Raw genomic sequence first — 21,020 nt, forward strand, 5'->3', positions numbered from 1 at the left:
TGGAAAGCCAGACACCTGTGGCTTGTGATGTTAAATGACAGCCAGCCATGATCCCCACCGCTAATGGGCCTCAATCACAGTGATAAGTACCTCATACAAGTACTTGGGAGTATGGCTAGACGGTACACTTTCCTTCTCTCAGCACATATCAAAGCTGCAGGCTAAAGTTAAATCTAGACTTGGTTTCCTCTATCGTAATCGCTCCTCTTTCACCCCAGCTGCTAAACTAACCCTGATTCAGATGACCATTCTACCCATGCTAGATTACAGAGACATCATTTATAGATTGGCAGGTAAGGGTGCTCTCGAGTGGCTAGATGTTCTTTACCATTCGGCCATCAGATTTGCCACCAATGTTCCTTACAGGACACATCACTGTAGTCTATACTCTTCTGTAAACTGGTAATCTCTGAAAACCTGTAACAAGACCCACTGGTGGTTGATGCTAATTTATAAAACCCTCTTAGGCCTCACTCCCCCCTATCTGAGATACCTACTGCAGCCCTCATCCTCCACATACACCACCCGTTCTGCCAGTCACATTCTGTTAAAGGTCCCCAAAGCACACACATCCCTGGGTCACTTCTCTTTCAGTTCGCTGCAGCTAGTGACTAGAACAAGCTGCAAAAAACACTCAAACTGAACAGTTTTATCTCCATCTCTTCATTCAAAGACTCAGTCATGGACACTCTTACTGACAGTTGTGGCTGCTTGGTATGATGTATTGTTGTCTCTACCTTCTTGCCTGTGTGCTGTTGCCTGTACCCATAATGTGTGTACCATGTTTTGTGCTGCTACCAAGTTGTGCTGCTGCGATGTTGTGTTGCTACCATGTTGTTGTCATGTGGTGTTGCTAAAATGCTGTGTTGTCATGTGTTGCTGCCATGCTATGTGGTTGACTTAAGTCTCTCTTTATGTAGTGTTGTGGTGTCTCTCTTGTCGTGATGTGTGTTTATTCCTATATTTTTAATCCCAGCCCCCATCCCCGCAGGAGGCCTTTTGCCTTTTGGTAGGGCGTCATTGCAAATAAGAATTTGTTCTTAACTTATTTGCCTAGTTAAATAAAGGTTAAATATATACATTTCATGTCGGAAGTTTACATACACCTTAGCCAAATACATTTAAACTCAGTTTTTCACAATTCCTGACATTTTAATCCAAGTAAAAAAATCCCTGTTTTAGGTCAGTTAGAATCACCACTTTATTTTAAGAATGTGAAATGTCAGAATAATAGTAGAGAGAATGATTTATTTCAGCTTTTATTTATTTCCTTAAGCCATTTTGCCACAACTTTGGAAGTATGCTTGGGGTCATTGTCCATTTGGAAGACCCAAGCTTTAACCTCATGACTGATGTCTTGAGATGTTGCTTCAATATATCCATGTAATTTTCCTTCCTCATAAGGCCATCTATTTTGTGAAGTGCACCATTCCCTCTTGCAGCAAAGCACCCCCATCCCAACGATGAACCAGACTTGTGGAGGTCTACAATTTTTAATCTGAGGTCTTGGCTGATTTCTTTAGATTTTCTCATGATGTCAAGCAAAGAGGCACTGAGTTTGAAGGTAGGCCTTGAAATACATCAACAGGTACACCTCCAACTGACTCAAATGATGTCAATCAGCCTATCAGAAGTTTCTAAAGCCCTAACATAATTTTCTGTAATTTTCCAAGCTGTTTAAAAGCCCAGCCAACTTAGTGTATGTAAACTTCTGACCCACTGGAATTGTGATACAGTGAATTATAAGTGATTAGCCAGCAGCATACCACCCTGCATACCACTGATGGTTTGCTTCTGAAGCTAAGCAGCGTTGGTTCTGGTCAGTTCCTGGATGGGAGACCAGATGCTGCTGGAAGTGGAGTTGGAGGGTCAGTAGGAGGCACTCTTTCCTCTGGTCTAAAAAATGCCCCAGGGCAGTGATGGGGACACTGCCCTGTATAGGGTGCCGTCTTTTGGATGGGACATTAAACTGGTGTCCTGACTCTCTGAGGTCATTAAAGATCCCATAGCACTTATTGTAAGACCTCTATGTCCTGGCTAAATTCCCAATCTGGCCCTCAAACCATCACGGTCACCTAATAATCCCCAGTTTACAATTGGCTCATTCATCCCCCTCCTCTCCCCTGTAACTATTCCCCAGGTCGTTGCTGTAAATGAGAACGTGTTCTCAGTCAACTTACCTGGTAAAATAAAATAAAAAAATGTATAAGTGAAATAATCTGTCTGTAAACAATTGTTACTTGTGTCACAAAAATTACTTGAGTCATGCACAAAGTAGATGTCCTAACCGACTTGCAAAATCTATAGTTTGATAACAAGACATTTTTGGAGTGGTAGAAAAACAAGTTTTAATGACTCCAACCTAAGTGTATGTAAACTTCCCACTTCAACGGTATCTTTTTAAATAGTGTAAGTGAAAGGGCCTCAGTGTCCTGCTGGTCATGCTGGGTATGTAAACCAGGCAGTGAGAGGTTTAGGTCCCTCCATCTCTGACTAACTGGCCCTGGTCAGTCAGGGGGTGAAGTGGTCTGTTAGCCCAGACGTCAGTCTACGTGCTCCAACTCGCTCCTGGGAGACATTAAACCAATCAGGCTTCAACCACAGGGGCTAAAGAACAGGCAACTGACGTCATCTTTCATAACTGCCGCTAAAGAACCCAGAGAGAGACGACCCTCTAGGGTGGCTGCGACCCCTCCGTGACCCCTTGGTGTCCTGACTTAGAAGAGGTAACAACGTCAACAAGAGACAGACATACCTTGGGGATGGAGGCACCATCAGGACGCTCTCTAGCATCAACTAAGAGGTATATCAACAGGTTACAGACAGGGCACACGCCTTTTCCTGTTGATGTTAAGCCTTCCCACCGTTGAACTTCCTCTCTCTGATGGATGAGCATTCTGAGTAGGCCTTGAAGGAGTGTCTTTCCTGTGGTCACAGTCCGTTGAGATTCACAGTGGTTTGTTTCAACCGTGACACAAAGGCAACATTCAAAGGACATTATGGAATCTCTGAGACTCATCAGTCGTGATGAACACCTTGACTCTTTCAGACGTCGAGGCCAAGGTGTTTATGTTCAAAAGAAACACGAAAGAACCGCATTATGTTCCGAAAGAACTGTAGAACATCATGTGCATCCTCCCTTGCCTGAACAACAGGCTGGACTAACGGTCACAGACATAATCATACTCAGACAGAATCTGACAAAGGTGAGCTTTGACTTGGGGACTGTTTGTCTTTTCCATATGCAATATTTTGGCTCGTGATTTATTTAGCAGTGGAAAGAACCATGGATGCATGCCAAACATACTGTGTCTTTTACACTGATAACAAGTTCAAACAGGTGCCATTAATACAGGTAACGAGTGGAGGACAGAGGAGCCTCTTAAAGAAGAAGTTACAGGTCTGTGAGAGCCAGAAATCTTTCTCGTTTGTAGGTGACCAAATAATTATTTTCCACCATATGCACAATTGGTGGCTGACTAAATACTTTTTTGCCCCAATGTATATGGTGAAGTTATATAGATACAGTCCGTTTAAGGCAGGAAAACAAAAACACATTTATGGTTTCGACCACATAGAATAAAGACAGTAGACTTGCCGCACTATATCATAACGTGTAAATCCTTATTCAAATTATGTTTTTAGTTCATGTACTGTTACTGTCTGTAGTATTGCAATAAATGTCTTCACATGACAGAACAGCATGTCCACAGTCATGCAAACTAATGTGACAAAAGTCATGACATCAACAACATGCTATCATGGTATGCTACCACTGCCAACTGTATCCAGACAGTATTTTAATGAGGGTAACAATGAAGTGATGTCATCGACATTTTCAATCCCATGATGGATCAATTAATCACTAAGGACTACTTATAGGAGTTGTAATGAAAATCTTCTAAACCCTTTTACTTTATACTGCAATAAACTCACTGAACCATTTAATTAATTACTAATTATAGTCTGACATTGTCCACATGGCCATGTGTGTGAGATGGCTGGTGGGTGCATGGCTGGTGTAGTCTTCTGTGGTATACTTACAAATATGCGCAAGTGGCGGGCACACACCAGGCCGATGGAGCCGTTCTGGTCAGGACCACAGACTACCAATACTGTTGGCTGCTTCTTACCCAGGGAGGTCAGAGGAAAGGCCTGGAGGGAGAGAGAGACAAAGAGTGAGACAAAGACATCACCAGTTAGCCTAGCAGACTCATTGTCCAGGGTACAGGTCATCCAACCCGTGAGGCTGACCCTCCATCACTGTCAAACTCTCTCCTTCGCATACCAGGGACGCAATGCCATAGCCAGGGGAAATTGTACCCAGGTCTTTTTTTAAAGACAGAAAGCCCCAAACGAATTAAACCCAGACAGGAGTGGAAAAAATACCAGACCCGGACACCACAGGATGCTCCCTTTAAATAACACACTACTTTCCATCAGGCCTGAGCCATGTGTTTTCCCACTGGGCCACTGGCATCTCCCCCTCTCTGTTTTACAGGGGCACAGCACATAACCCAGTAAATCCCCTCACACGTCCTTAAGAGAAGCAGCAGAGGTATCCCCGACTATATCCTGCTGGAGTTGGCGTGTTAACTTAAGTGGTCCAATCTTCCTCCTCGCACCTAAATAGGATCAGTAGGGGAGTGAAACATGTAGTGTTGCTAGCTACTAGCAACATCACAGCTAAAGGTGTCTTACCTTACTTTCCAACAGCTTTAACACACCAAATATGTAGCCTAACCCTAGGTATTAAATATACTTGACAAATTTCAATATGGCCGCTAAAACCGGGAGTCTAAATGGAGTGGTACATTACAGTGCAACAAATGAAGCCTTACTCTAATTGCAGTATCTGATTAATACAGACATGAAAGAATGAATTACAGTAATGATGCCGGGAGAAGAGAGACAGCAGCCATTATCTGTAACATAAATGTTCTGTCTAGGAGTAGATACACTCTAAATGAGATGAAAGAAGGATGGTAATGGTAGCATCAAGTCCGTGAGGTGGAAGGATAATGATGGCAGCAGAAGCTACCTTCCGAGCGTAGCGAGAGAGGAAATAGATAGGTAAGAACATTTAGCCTAAGTGGCTGAAACAGATTAAACCACTTCCTGGTGTCATTAAGGGTGTAGTAGTGTGTCTCCTGCGGTGCATCAGGGTTTTCATGTGTGTCTCTCGTTGCGCTGATGTGATGACACCCTCTCTGACTTGCTCCCCTGTGGCAAATGCTAACGCTAATTAGCACAATAGCCCAATAAGGACCAGCCATCTTTGATAGGAGTGACATTCAATATCCACATACTGTGAATGCAGTGGAAAACCTGAGTGCCTTTTACAGCAGCATCCTAACTGTATCATCTTATATTTTCTATCTTATCTCACCTTGCTTTAGGATTGGGCCATTAGCGCTAACAAAATGATTAAAGACTAAAGAGAAGGTCATTTCAGTGGATATCTAAAATTCACATCCAGTGGAACAAGCTGGTTTTAGAGGAGTAGATTGCCCTGGTCTGGGTTTAGTAGTCCGGGTGTAGCCCTGCTACCCTGCCTCCTATCTGGAGGAATGGGGTTATGACAGCTCATGGTGCCAGGCTCTGCTGTTCTATCCTCATACATGTGTAGAATACGACTGCAGGGTTAAACCAACCCACCGCCAGGTCAAAGTGTTCCTGACACAAAGTGTGTTCCTGACATCTCCACACTCCGTACACTGCTGCTGACCACAGGCAGTCTGACTGGGAGAACTAACTTACAGAAGGCTCACCACACATTACACAAAGAGACAAAAACACACACACACACACACACACACACACACACACACACACACACACACACACACACACACACACACACACACACACACACACACACACACACACACACACACACACGAGCAATGGCTGCATTGACTCTAATAAGGTCCCAGAGGCTAAGCCTACTTTTTTTTCCTACACGGATTCTACGAAGTAAGTCGACTGAGAACATATTCTCATTAACAGTAAAGACCCTGGGAATAGTTGTTTTTAATTGGTACGTCTATCGGCCAGCTAACTATCTAAACTTGTTGCAAGCATGGCCAAATTACCGACCGGGGTGGGGCCCATTGATAATCCGTTATCATATTAAAAACTGCAAACATTTGCCTCCACCCTATGGCAAAATGTGCATAATTTCAGGAAATTAGCTGTAAAACTGCAAAAAATACATCTCTGCCAATGACAAAATGAGTAGAATTGCATGAAATGAGTTATTATATTTGTGGCCCCCACCCCCCCATGCCTGCACTATAGGGCCTCTGCTCTCATCCATCTGACACACACAGACACACCACACACACTTGCCCCCACACCCACGTGTCCCACCACACATACAGCCACAAATACAAAAAACCCAAAGTACCATGATATTTAGTATTTTCACAATATAATGTTTCATTATTTTAAATATTCATAAATTATTGTAATAAAATAAAAATAAAAGACATCTAAATACTATTCATATTACAGAGCAGGTGGTAAAGCTTCATGAGACACCATTTGCTTTGTAGCATCTACAGATTAAACATTATGGTGCCTGGGTAAGGCCAAAATGGCACAAATATTCCAACTTCAATTCATTATTTCTCAATGATGTCTTACGATACAAATGTCAAATATGTATCAACAATCTTTCCACCAAAGGACCCTTTTATGGATTACATTTTGTGAAAATCTAAAATATAATGGTCTCTTTTGTTCTAGTTTCATAAGGAATCACCCAAACATAAACATACAGCCACACACTCCTGAAGAAAGCTGAGCGGGATAATCAATGTGTTTTTCAATGGACACGTTGACATATTCAACACATCCTGAGTAGACAGAACAGGGACACAGGGACAGCAGACTCCAGCGTTTACTGCCCATGGAACTGGAGCATTCTTTGTATCCCCAGGTGCTGAAAGGCCTTTGCCTGCTATCCCTTACCACTAGGCGAAACGCAGGCGCTGCACTCATGCACGCCAGAGCACAGAGGAACTCCGATGAGATGGACCCTTGATGGGCCCGTGTGGTTGATGCCAGGGGGGTTGAGGTCTTTGGGCGTATATGGGGTGGATTACTCTGTGAGGAGTTCATGTTATCTGGCAAACGCAACCACTGTAGTGAAATCACAAAGCCTTACTACTGAACTCAAAATCAAATCACATTTATTTGTCACATACACATGGTTAGTAGATGTTAATGCGAGTGTAGCGAAATGCTTGTGCTTCTTGTTCCGACAATGCAGTAATAACCAACAAGTAATCTAACCTAACAATTCCAAAACTACTACCTTATACACACAAGCGTAAAGGGATAAAGAATATGTACATAAAGATATATGAATGAGTGATGGTACAGAGCGGCATAGGCAAGATGCAGTAGATGGTATCGAGTACAGTATATACATATGAGATGAGTAATGTAGGGTATGTAAACAAAGTGGCATAGTTTAAAGTGGCTAGTGATACATGTATTACATAAAGATGCAGTAGATGATATAGAATACAGTATATACATATACATATGAGATGAGTAATGTAGGGTATGTAAACATTATAATAAGTAGCATTGTTTAAAGTGGCTAGTGATATATTTTACATCATTTTCCATCAATTCCCATTATTAAAGTGGCTGGAGTTGAGTCAGTATGTTGGCAGCAGCCACTCAATGTTAGTGGTGGCTGTTTAACAGTCTGATGGCCTTGAGATAGAAGCTGTTTTTCAGTCTCTCGGTCCCTGCTTTGATGCACCTGTACTGACCTCGCCTTCTGGATGATAGCGGGGTGAACAGGCAGTGGCTCGGGTGGTTGTTGTCCTTGATGAACTTTATGGCCTTCTTGTGACATCGGGTGGTATAGGTGTCCTGGAGGGCAGGTAGTTTGCCCCCGGTGATGCGTTGTGCAGACCTCACTACCCTCTGGAGAGCCTTACGGTTGTGGGCGGAGCAGTTGCCGTACCAGGCGGTGATACAGCCCGATAGGATGCTCTCGATTGTGCATCTGCAGAAGTTTGTGAGTGCTTTAGGCTCTGCTGCTCCTTCTTCACCACGCTGCCTGTGTGGGTGGACCAATTCAGTTTGTCCGTGATGTGTACGCCGAGGAACTTAAAACGTACTACTCTCTCCACTACTGTCCTGTAGATGTGGATAGGGGGGTTCTCCCTCTGCTGTTTCCTGAAGTTCACAATCATCTCCTTTGTTTTGTTGACGTTGAGTGTGAGGTTATTTTCCTGAACTTTGATGTCATGCATGTGGGTGCAGCAGCCCCAGGCCGAGCCAGACGCTGCTTGTCTAGCTACGTACGGTATGTGTGCTGCGGCTGCTCGAGCCATGGACCATTATCTTTTGGTGATAATGATGGTAGGTGGATGTGGTTGAGGTAATCAGACGCTCTGAGGGGAGATCTCACTCTTTCTTGGTCTCTCTCTCTTTATCTCTGATAGGAAAGTGTCTTATGTCTGAAAGCTCAAGGAACATTAATCACACCACACCGGGTTCCTGTGGAGGATACGACTGCAGGGTTAAACCAACCCACCGCCAGGTCAAAGTGTTCCTGACACAAAGTGTGTTCCTGACATCTCCACACTCCGTACACTGCTGCTGACCACAGGCAGTCTGACTGGTAGAACTAACTTACAGAACGCTCACCACACATTACACAAAGAGACAAACACACACACACACACACACACACACACACACACACACACACACACACACACACACACACACACACACGTAGGGGTCTGATGTAAAAAGGGATTTATAAATACATTTGATTGATTGATGGATAGATAGATTAATGAGTAGCCCGAAAAAGGTGGTTCTTGGAGAGAGGAAGGAAAGAGGAGTGGGGGGATAAGGGTGGTACATAAAGTACCTTGGTGATGGCGATGGCACAGGCATGCCCCCAGATCTCTATCAGCTGCTGCTGGCCAAACCTGTAGTCCCTCAGCAGCTCTGTCTCAATGGCTGCTGTCTCCACTTTACTGTAGGGAAGCACAACACAGAGCAATAGCATTAGCATCATCAATCAGATTCAATCAATCACAATTCAATTATATATTGTGTACGGTAGCACTGTTTATGAATCTCTCAGCAAACTAGACCTACACCTCAAAAACATATGTTGCTGTGTTGCGTGTTAGATGAAATGCTTGGTTGGGGATTGTCTGATGCCTGAGGTATTTCCTTTGAGTGTAATGACACTACCAAGTTGAAGTTTATGAAGTAGATATTTATATGGCTCTGAAACAGGTATATAGGTAAGGCTGACAGGCCTGAACTGATATCATAACTCTGCCATGTGGACTCATTTAACCAGAGAGGGAGCTGCTGTGGAAACACAGAGAAAGTACACTATTCCATATTACACTAGAGACACCTGGTGGAGAGATGGAGTACTACATCAATACTTTCTCAGAATACGAAGGAGAATATTATAATCAAAGCATATAGTATGATAACATACACAGAGTATACCAATTATTACGAACACTTTCCTAATGATGACTTGCACCCCCACCTCAATTAGTCGGGGCATGGACTCCAAGTTGCCCGAAAGATTTCCACAGGGATGCTGGCCCGTGTTGACTCCAATGCTTCCCACAGTTGTGTCAAGTTGGCTGGATGTCCTTTGGGTGGTGGACCATTATTGATACACACAAGAAACATGAGCTTGAAAAAACCCAGCAGCGTTGCAGTTCTTGACACAAACCGGTGTGCCTGGCACCCACTACCATACCCCGTTCAAAGGCACTTATATCTTTTGTCTTGCCCAGTCACCCTCTAAATGGCACACATACACAATCCATGTCTCAATTGTCTCAAGGCTAAAAAAAATATTCTTTAACATGTCTCCTCCCCTTCATCTACACTAACTGAAGTGGATGTATGTCTGTCATGGTGTATATCATGGAAAGACCAGGTGTTCTTAATGTTGGCCTGGACGCCGATGATGTGGATTAAGGCAGCCCCCCGCACCTCTCTGATTCTGAGGGGCTCTTTTTAAATGCGGAAGACACATTTCGATTGAATTTATTCAGTTGTACAACTGACTAGATTTCCCACTTTCCTCAAAGGTGACATTTGTGGTTCCAGCAGGACTATTTTTGTTTACAGCAGAATGTATTTGTCAGCTGATGCTCTGCTCACACACACATGCACACAGGCTTGTGCGGTACCGGATCGCCAGTCCAGGTCCAATTGGCTTCTAAAGAGCTTCTACCCCCAAGCCATAAGTCTCCTGAACATCTAATGAAATGGCTACCTAGACTACTTGCATTGCCCCCCTCTTTTACGCTGCTGCTACTCTCTGTTATTATCTACGCATAGTCACTTTAATAACTCTACCTTTATGTACATATTACCTCAATGACCTCTACTAACCGGTGCCCCTGCACATTGACTCTGTACCGGTACCTCCTGTATATAGCCTCCACATTGACTCTGTACCGGTACCTCCTGTATATAGCCTCCACCTTGACTCTGTACCGGTACCTCCTGTATATAGCCTTGCTTTTGTTATTTACTGCTGCTCTTTAATTATTTGTAACTTTTATTTCTTACTTTTCATTTTTCTAAAAACTGCATTGTTGGTTAAAGGCTTGTAAGTAAGCATTTCACTGTTGTATTCAGCGCATGTGACAAAGCATTTGATTTGATGCACACGCATTTGTAGAATTTAGCATTTTTCAAAAACCTGAAACTGTATTTTCCTGCAATCTAGAGCCAAAATCATTATGCTTAATTTGATGTAAAAAAAAAAACATGTCTATTTTTCTGCATACAGTATCTAAGCATACCTCTTGAGCTGTTCTCCTGATTGGTGGTTATTTTTTAAAGAAGTGAAATATTCTTCTCTGCATCTCTGCTAAAATCTGGGTAATTGATTGAAAGGAATGTGAGTCTTGTTGTTGTTTTTCTAAAGTCTACCAACTTTTCCAGCAGGCATGCCAGCTAAGATAGATAGACAAGCTAGCTACTCTGACATGAATGATAGCCTGAAATGGCCTCTTGGTTATCAGGTCATGAGATTGGGAACCTATCTGGCCTAGCTAAATCCAACTTCATAAAATTGGTTAGTGGTTAGTAGAATTACAGAGAGAAAAAAACTAAGCATTATTGTTATTTAAATGTAAAAAAAAAATATATATATATAAATAAATAAGAACAACAGGACAAATCTGAGGGGGCACATGCCCCTGTGCCCCCTACAGGCATGACGCCTCTGGACTTAATCATCCTCCACTTGTGACTACAGAGGAAAAGCATACAGGGAAGCTAAAAGGGCCACTGACATCTGAAGCATGTAACAACTTCAGGAAGCTCAACAAGGACTAAGAAGGTTGTCCCTGATGTAAAACCTAATTCAGATATCTTATTTTATGATGAAACACTCTAACCTAACACTCTAACCATATTTCGAGTTATCATGTAGATGAAAGTCACACGTTGAAAGCATTTAAAAACAGTACAACTTAATGTCCTGGCATCACAGGCAACAACCCCACATTCACATATCGCTTAAACCAATAAACATAATCTTAATTTCACTGTGACTAGTTGAATGCTTAAGGTTGCCCCAGCATTGGCCCAGTGTTCTCTTCTCTTTTGGCTCTAGGATCACTGTGTTAAAACCTACCGCGTCCAACGGGGCTTTTGGCATTTAGCTCAGCCAACAGAGCATCACACCTGTCACCCAGGGCTAGCCTGGGGCAGACTTCCTGGCTCGCTGTGACATGATGGTCTTTACAAAGATCACATTAGTTCATTGGGTTGGATGGCTGCTTTCATAATAGGACGATAGTACTTTTACAGTAAGCAATGTAGGCTACAATTCATCCGCGGTCACTGCCTGAAGGCCTACATAAAATGTAAAAACTTGTCACCTTGGCAAGATGTTGCCCGTAAGCACAGATTTAGGATCAGCTAACCCTCCACAACCCTAACCTTAAACAGTACGGGGGGTGGGTGGGGGGGGGGACTGCATCTGTCTGGAAAACATCATCCTACCCCACTGTCTTCTAGACCAGGCCAAATGGCACCCATATGGAGCCTGCTGGGTCCACATAATTCAATATAACTTATTATATATCTTTGTCTGAGTCAACAATGAGACAGAAATCCTTGTTCATGTTCCTCCCAAGTCCCCAGCGAACAGATAACACACAGTGCTGTAGTCCTTCACTCAAGCACATAAAAGCCCTCGAGGGAAAGGGAGAGATGGATCCAACTTAGGTGCACCAAGGGGGACCATATGTCAGTGAAGGTGCTCTGAAGAGCAGAGGAGGGGAGGGGAGGGGGTGTTGCACATACGCTTGAGTGGCTGAAACAGCAGCAGCAGAGACAGTAACAAGCTGGAGAGACCCAGTGTTGCACCCCTCCCTCCCCTGGAGTCTCCATGTGTTTGGCGGCCACGGCATCCCTATGGTGTGTCATTGCTCCTCACCACTCAGGCTGTGGCCCAGGGTGCTCAGCTGTGATCACATGCCTGTTAATGAGCCTGTTTACCTCCACAGCCTAGTTGTCCCTGAAGGGTAGCAGACACACACACAAACAGAGGGTGATACATGCACACGCATGTGAGCACTGCACGTACATGCACATACCTTTTCAAACACACACTTACTCGCATGAGCAGATGGCTGCTCGCAAAACACTTCTCCACCACGTCACACCAAAATATACAGTAGGGCCTACACAAAAAACATGCACGACTAAGGCTGCGGCGACCACATGACTCAACATCACAACACTTTCCAATGTCTAATGAGCTCATGTTTATGGGAGAGAGTCAACAGAGCTGTCTGACAAAACTAATGAAAAACACTGAGTGCCTGCAGTAACACTGTACTAACAGTCTCAGGAGACTGATTAGGTCTGGGATGATGAAGTGATTAATATAAATTGCAGCCTGTTAATTGCATGGAGTGTCAATCCATCTTCATTTATCTGGATCTGTTAATTAAGACAAAGTTACAGTGAAATGTGTGCAGGAGCAGAAAGCTTACACTTTTTTAATAACAAAATAACTGAGCTGTTCCTCCCCTCCTCTCCCATTACCTCCTCTCCCATGCCCTCCTCTCCTCCTCTCGCATGCCCTCCTCTCCTCCTCTCCCATGCCCTCCTCTCCTCCTCTCGCATGCCCTCCTCTCCTCCACTCGCATGCCCTCCTCTCGCATGCCCTCCTCTCCTCCTCTCCCATGCCCTCCTCTCCTCCTCTCCCATGCCCTCCTCTCCTCCTCTTGCATGCCCTCCTCTCCCATGCCCTCCTCTCGCATGCCCTCCTCTCCTCCTCTCCCATGCCCTCCTTCCCTCCTCTCGCATGCCCTCCTCTCCTCCTCTCCCATGCCCTCCTCTCCTCCTCTTGCATGCCCTCCTCTCCTCCTCTCCCATGCTCTCCTCCTCTCCCATGCTCTCCTCCCCCACGCCCTCCTCTCCTCCTCTCCCATGCCCTCCTCCCCTCCTCTCCCATGCCCGTCTCTGTTCTCGTCTCTGCTTCTTTCTGTCCTCCTCTCTGTCCTCCTGTCGGTTCTTCTTTCTGTCCTCCTCTGTCTTCCTCTCTGTCCTCCTCTGTCCTTTTTCTGTCCTCCTTTCTGTCCTTCTTTCTTTCTGTTCTCCTCTCTATTCATTATTTATGTTCTCCTCTCTGTTCTTCCTTTCTGTCCTCCTCTCTGTTCCTCCTCTGCCCTCCTTTCTGTTCTGATCTGACCAAACACAACACAGAAGAGTGGCAGGGTAGCCTAGTGGTTAGAGACATGGACTAGCAACCGCAAGGTTGCAAGTTCAAACCCCCGAGCTGACAAGTTACAAATCTGTCGTTCTGCCCCCGAACAGGCAGTTAACCCACTGTTCCTAGGCCGTCATTGAAAATAAGAATTTGTTCTTAACTGATTTGCCTGGTTAAATAAAGAAAAAAGAAAAAACATCACATGAGGCTAAAGAGAAACAAGTTAAAATGGAAGAGTTTGTGGTGGACACAGTATGTGTCTTTTTCTGGTAACCCCCTCCCTCTGTTCTATCTCTATTTTCTTTCTCTCTGTTCCTATCTCACTCTCTCTTCTGCTATGATGAAGTCCCAGCCAGTCTCCCTGATGCAAAATAACAAAAAGGAGGGCCTGACAAGAGCAGAAAGAAAGACCCAGATGGAGAGAAATAGATTCATTTGGATACAGTGGGATCCAAAATTACTGGCACCGCTGACTGACAATGCACAAACAATACTTAAAAAATATAAATAATATAATTAGAGCGACAAACTCAAAATACCAACATGTGAAAACTACTGTACTTTATTAATGTTTCAATGGAACCCACCAAAATCATTTATTAATTTAAATAGAAATCGATGTCCTCCAAATCAAGGTTTCACAATTATTGGCACCCTTAAATGTTATTGTAAATAACATCTACCAAAATGAAACAAGGAATTAAATTCCACTTATTTAAGTTTATCTAAGTGTTAAGGAACTATATTGAGCCATAACATCACTTCCTTTTTCACTGGGGTATAAAAAAGGGGTAACACTTATGCAATATCCCTTTGTCATCCAACACCATGAAGAAAAGAAAAGATCTGGCGGTTTTAAAAGGGACATATGGTCGTAGACCTTTATAAATCTGGTAATGGCTACAAGAAGATCCACAAACGATTGAATATACCACTGAGCACTGTCAGGGCAATTATTAAAAATGTAAAAGATATGGAACAGTCAAAAACCTCACAGATAGAGGATGCAAATGCATTTTGCCCCCAGGATAGGGAGGAGGATCGTGAGAGAAGCAACAAAATCCCCAAGAATCACTGTGAAAAACTTGCAGGCCATGGGGACGTCTTGGGGTCACCAGATTTTTAAAAAAGCACCATCAGACGCCACCTCCACAACCACAGGCTCTTTGGAAGGGCTGCCAGAAGAAAGTCCTTTCTGACCCCAAGACACAGACGCAAACATATCGAGTTTGCAAAACGTCATTTAAATTATGATTGGAAGAAGGTGCTCTGGTCAGATGAGACCAAAATTGAACATTTGGTCAGATACAGCATCGGCATGTTTGGTGGAGAAACAGAGATGCATACCAGGAGAGGCATCTCATACTCACGGTGAAATATGGTGGTGGGTCTGATGTTTTGGGGCTGTTTTAATTCCAGAGGTCCAGGGGCACTGGTTAAGATTGATGGCATAATGAATTCCACCAACTATCAGGCAATTCTGGCTGACAATCTGGTTGCCTCTGCCAGAAGGCTGGGACTTAGCCGTAGGTGGACTTTCCAACAAGAAAATGACCCGAAACATACCTCAAGATCCACACAGAAATGGTTCTGTGACAACAAAATCAATGTTCTGCCATGGCCATCTCAGTCGCCGGACCTCAATCCAATCCAAAACCTGTGGGCTGAGTTGAAAAGGGCAGTTGATAAGCGCGAACCCAAGAATGTGAAGGATCTTGAAAGGTTCTGCATAGAGGAATGGTCCAAAATCCCTCCAAATGTGTTCCTTAACCTTGTCAAACATTACAGGAAAAGACTCCATGCTGTTATCCTTGCCAGAGGTGGTGGCACTAAGTACTAAATGAGGAGTGCCAATAATTATGAAACCTTGATTTTGTTGAAATGTATTTTGTATTAAATAATTGTATGATTTTGGTGTGTTCCATTGAAACATTAATAAAGTACAGTATTTCTCACATGTTGGTATTGTGAGATTATCTCCATAAATATATTGTTTATATTTACCAGTCAAAAGTTTAGACACACCTACTCATTCAAGGGTTTTTCTTTATTTTTACTATTTTCTACATTGTAGAATAATAGTGAAGACATCAAAACAATAAAGTAATACATATGGAGTCATGTAGTAACCAAAAAAGTGGTACACAAATCAAATGATATTTGAGATGCTTCAAAGTAGCCAACCTTTGCCTTGATGACAGCTTTGCACACTCTTGGAATTGTCTCAAACAGCTTCATGAGGTAGTCAACTTGAATGTATTTGAATTTACAGGTGTCTTGTTAAAGTTAATTTGTGGAATTTCTTTCCTCAATGCATTTGAGCCAATCAGTTGTGTTGTGACAAGGTAGGGGTGGTAGACAGAAGATAGCCCTATTTGGTAAACACCAAGTCCATATTATGGTAAGAACAGCTCAAATAAGCAAAGATAAACAACAGTCCATTACTTTAAGACATCATGTCAGCCCTAAAGGACTCAGACCATTAGAAACAAGATTCTCTGGTCTGATGAAATGAAGATTTAACTCTTTGGCCTGAATGCCATGCATCACATCTGGAGGAAATGTGGAACCATCCCTATGGTGAAGCATGGTGGTGGCACCATCCCTATGGGATGTTTTTCAGCGGCAGGGACTGGGAGACTAGTCAGGATCGAGGCAAAGATGAACGGAGAAAAGTACAGAGAGATCCTTGGTGAAAACTTGCTACAGAGCGCTCAGGACCTCTGACTGGGGCGAAGGTTCCCCTTCCAACAGGACAACGACCCTAAGCACATGGCCAAGACAACACAGGTGTGGCTTCGGGACAAGTCTCTGAATGTCCTTGTGTGGCCCAACCAGAGCCCGGTCAAACATCTCTGGAGACCTGAAAATAGTTGTGCAGCGACGCTCCCCATCCAACCTGACAGAGCTTGAGGGGATCTGCAGAGAATAATGGGAGAAACTCCCCAAATACAGGTGTGCCAAGCTTGTAGCGTCTGTGAGAGAAAAATTACAAAATGATGTTATAATACTGTTTATGCATCGAATTGTTTTGATGAGTACTCTCTCATCTGTATCTATGGGACTGAGTTGGGCCTCTGGAGCTTGAGCTGACAATTGACAATGACTTGGTAATAAAAACCTACAGCCGGCATTCCATAGACAAGATGTGGTGTGTGTGACCCGAGATAGAGATAGCCTGTAAAAATTAGAACAATCCCTCATTGTCTCATCTTCATCCTGGCATTTGGGAAACTAAGCCAGGTTGGGGGTAAAACAACATCCTGTGCAGATAACCAGGAGATGAACCCAAAGTGGCTTATGATGCCGATCAGCATTTTTAGGTTGCCTATATAAGATCTTTTTTTTCATTATCAGTTCAGCTCTCTGCAACACGCTCAAGAGGGTGGGGTCGACAGTTTCATTATTGCAATAATTAATCGATATTGAATAATGATTGTTTGAAGAAATGACAAAAGTCTCTCACTTGATTAGAATATTCCACGACACGTCATACCCAAGAAGACTCCAGGCTGTTATCGCTGCTGAAGGTGCTTCAACAAAGTGCTGAGTAAAGGGTCTGTATACTTATGTAAATGTGATATTTCCTTTTTTATTTTTAATAAACCTGTTTTTGCTTTGTCATTATGGGGTATTCCGTATAGATTGACGATGAAAAATAAATAATTTAATCGATTTTACAATCAGGCTGCAACGTAACAACATTTTGAAAAAGTCAAGGGGTCTGAATACTTTCCAAATGCACTGTATGTATACTGCATATATGTATATGAGAGAGAGAGGAGCATGCGGGAGATGACTAATTGACACCAGCTCATTCCTGTCTCCTGTGTTATACTTCTAACACAGAGGTTGTGGAGCCACTGAATACATTCAGCAAAGGCCTGAGAAACTGAACCAAGGTAATGCATCTCATTATGAAAGTAAAGAGTGAAAAATCTTCCCCCCATATTTACATTAGCATTAACATAATCACATTTAATGTCATTGTGAGCTTAAGTGGTGCTAGAGCAAAAACGGTTTGGTCATAAGTTGGGTCATGGTGGCCAGGGAAATTATACAGCACATAGAGACTTTGAGGAAAAGAGCTGTGGAGATGTTTCCCTGCTGAGCACTCAATAAATTCCTGGCTTACAAATCAATACTAATGCATGCTTCAGTCTCTTCCTGCTGCCACTACTTCAGGTCATCTGATGTTCGACTGTCCATCCCGCTGTGTGCACAGGTGCGTGTGTGTGTTGTGCACATGTCTGTGTGTTTTCACACGTGCGTGTGTGTGTGTGTGTGTGTGTGTGTGTGTGTGTGTGTGTGTGTGTGTGTGTGTGTGTGTGTGTGTGTGTGTGTGTGTGTGTGTGTGTGTGTGTGTGTGTGTGTGTACAGGTGCGTATGTGTGTGGGCACAAAGACGAAAGATCACCTAAGGACACACAAAAAACACAAAGTACTGAAGTACATTCTCCTCATCACTCAAGACAAGTGTAGTTACAGGAAGCCTCCCATCTGAGGGGACAGGAAGAGAGAGGAAAAAGAGGCCAGGCTTACTAACAATAGCAGAGAGCAGAGCAGAGAGAGAGAGAACAGAGATTAGTAAAATCATCCATCACTGTCTCAGTCGGGCCTCAGCCTGAGGGGAACATCGTGATTTAGTGGTGCGAGGACTAAAAGCAAGGAAAAATATATAGAGAGAAAGAGAGTGACAGAGTACGTGTGTTTGTGTGTATGTATTTGCGTGTGCGTGTTTATGCATGCGTTTGTGTGTATCTAATGGGCCAAAGGAGATGAGATCTGCAGCGCATTTGCCTGTTGGCCATCAGCAAAGCTGGAGAAGTTGCAGGAACAGCCGTGGGGACTCGTGGCTCAACCATAGCCACAGCCTCACCCATAGCCTCACCCATAGCCTCATCCACAGCCTCACCCACACCCTCAGCTGGCACAGAGAAGACTGGGCTTACCTTGCCTCAGCCTGGTCACGTTATGGTCAGATCCTGCCTATGTTATGCCTTCCATCTCCTCCTGTTGATTCTAATGTTAGAAATGATTCGTCACACATATCACCCATGAACAGTGCACTGGGGTATCAGAGTGGTGAAACTATAGTCACAGTGCCACTCAAAAAGGTCAGTCATTCAATTCATTTCAGGGCTATAATGAATCCTGGGGATGGATGGACGTATTGTATGGACAATGTATGTATGGTATGGACAATGTATGTATGGTATGGACAATGTATTTATGGTATGGACAACGTATGTATGGTATGGACAACGTATGTATGATATGGACAATGTATGTATGGTATGGACAATGTATGTATGGTATGGACAACGTATGTATGGTATGGACAATGTATGTATGGTATGGACAATGTATGTATGGTATGGACAACGTATGTATGGTATGGACAACGTATGTATGATATGGACAATGTATGTATGGTATGGACAATGTATGTATGGTATGGACAACGTATGTATGGTATGGACAACGTATGTATGATATGGACAATGTATTTATGGTATGGACAACGTATGTATGGTATGGACAATGTATGTATGGTATGGACAACGTATGTATGGTATGGACAATGTATGTATGGTATGGACAACGTATGTATGGTATGGACAATGTATGTATGGTATGGACAATGTATGTGTGGTATGGACAACGTATGTGTGGTATGGACAATGTATGTATGGTATGGACAACGTATGTGTGGTATGGACAATGTATGTATGGTATGGACAATGTATGTATGGTATGGACAATGTATGTATGGTATGGACAATGTATGGTATGGACAATGTATTTATGGTATGGACAACGTATGTATGGTATGGACAACGTATGTATGATATGGACAATGAATGTATGGTATGGACAATGTATGTATGGTATGGACAATGTATGTATGGTATGGACAATGTATTTATGGTATGGACAACGTGTGTATGGTATGGACAACGTATGTATGATATGGACAATGTATGTATGGTATGGACAATGTATGTATGGTATGGACAATGTATGTATGGTATGGATAACGTATGTATGGTACGGACAACGTATGTATGATATGGACAATGTATGTATGGTATGGACAATGTATGTATGGTATGGACAATGTATGTATGGTATGGACAATGCATGTATGGTATGGACAATGTATGTGTGGTATGGACAATGTATGTGTGGTATGGACAACGTATGTATGGTATGGACAACGTATGTGTGGTATGGACAACGTATGTATGGTATGGACAACGTATGTATGGTATGGACAATGTATGTATGCTATGGACAACGTATGTATGGTATGGACAACGTATGTATGGTATGGACAATGTATGTATGGTATGGACAATGTATTTACGGTATGGACAATGTATGTATGGTATGGACAATGTATGTATGGTATGGACAATGTATGGTATGGACAACGTATGTATGGTATGGACAATGTATGGTATGGACAATGTATTTATGGTATGGACAATGTATGTATGGTATGGACAATGTATGTATGGTATGGACAACGTATGTATGGTATGGACAATGTATGTATGGTATGGACAATGTATGGTATGGACAATGTATTTATGGTATGGACAATGTATTTATGGTATGGACAATGTATTTATGGTATGGACAATGCATGTATGGTATGGACAATGTATGTGTGGTATGGACAATGTATGTGTGGTATGGACAACGTATGTATGGTATGGACAACGTATGTGTGGTATGGACAACGTATGTATGGTATGGACAACGTATGTATGGTATGGACAATGTATGTATGCTATGGACAACGTATGTATGGTATGGACAACGTATGTATGGTATGGACAATGTATGTATGGTATGGACAATGTATTTACGGTATGGACAATGTATGTATGGTATGGACAATGTATGTATGGTATGGACAATGTATGGTATGGACAACGTATGTATGGTATGGACAATGTATGGTATGGACAATGTATTTATGGTATGGACAATGTATGTATGGTATGGACAATGTATGTATGGTATGGACAACGTATGTATGGTATGGACAATGTATGTATGGTATGGACAATGTATGGTATGGACAATGTATTTATGGTATGGACAATGTATTTATGGTATGGACAATGTATGTATGGTATGGACAACGTATGTATGGTATGGACAATGTATGTATGGTATGGACAATGTATGTATGGTATGGACAATGTATGGTATGGACAACGTATGTATGGTATGGACAATGTATGTAT

At 42.9% G+C, this 21,020-nt stretch overlaps 1 protein-coding gene across 1 annotated transcript in view; it reads right to left on the reverse strand.

Moving 5' to 3' along the window:
• LOC118401392 (yjeF N-terminal domain-containing 3-like) overlaps positions 1-21,020 on the reverse strand; it is a 91,266-nt gene that overhangs the window by 4,188 nt on the left and 66,058 nt on the right. The window contains exons 2-3 of the mRNA XM_052475062.1: positions 8,909-9,017; positions 4,045-4,155 (exon numbers count right to left, since the gene is read on the reverse strand). Coding sequence (XP_052331022.1) covers positions 4,045-4,155; positions 8,909-9,017 — 220 coding nt within the window. The remainder of the gene's footprint in view (positions 1-4,044; positions 4,156-8,908; positions 9,018-21,020) is intronic.

The sequence above is a fragment of the Oncorhynchus keta genome, chromosome 22, assembly GCF_023373465.1.
Source record: "Oncorhynchus keta strain PuntledgeMale-10-30-2019 chromosome 22, Oket_V2, whole genome shotgun sequence".
NCBI lineage: Eukaryota > Metazoa > Chordata > Actinopteri > Salmoniformes > Salmonidae > Oncorhynchus > Oncorhynchus keta.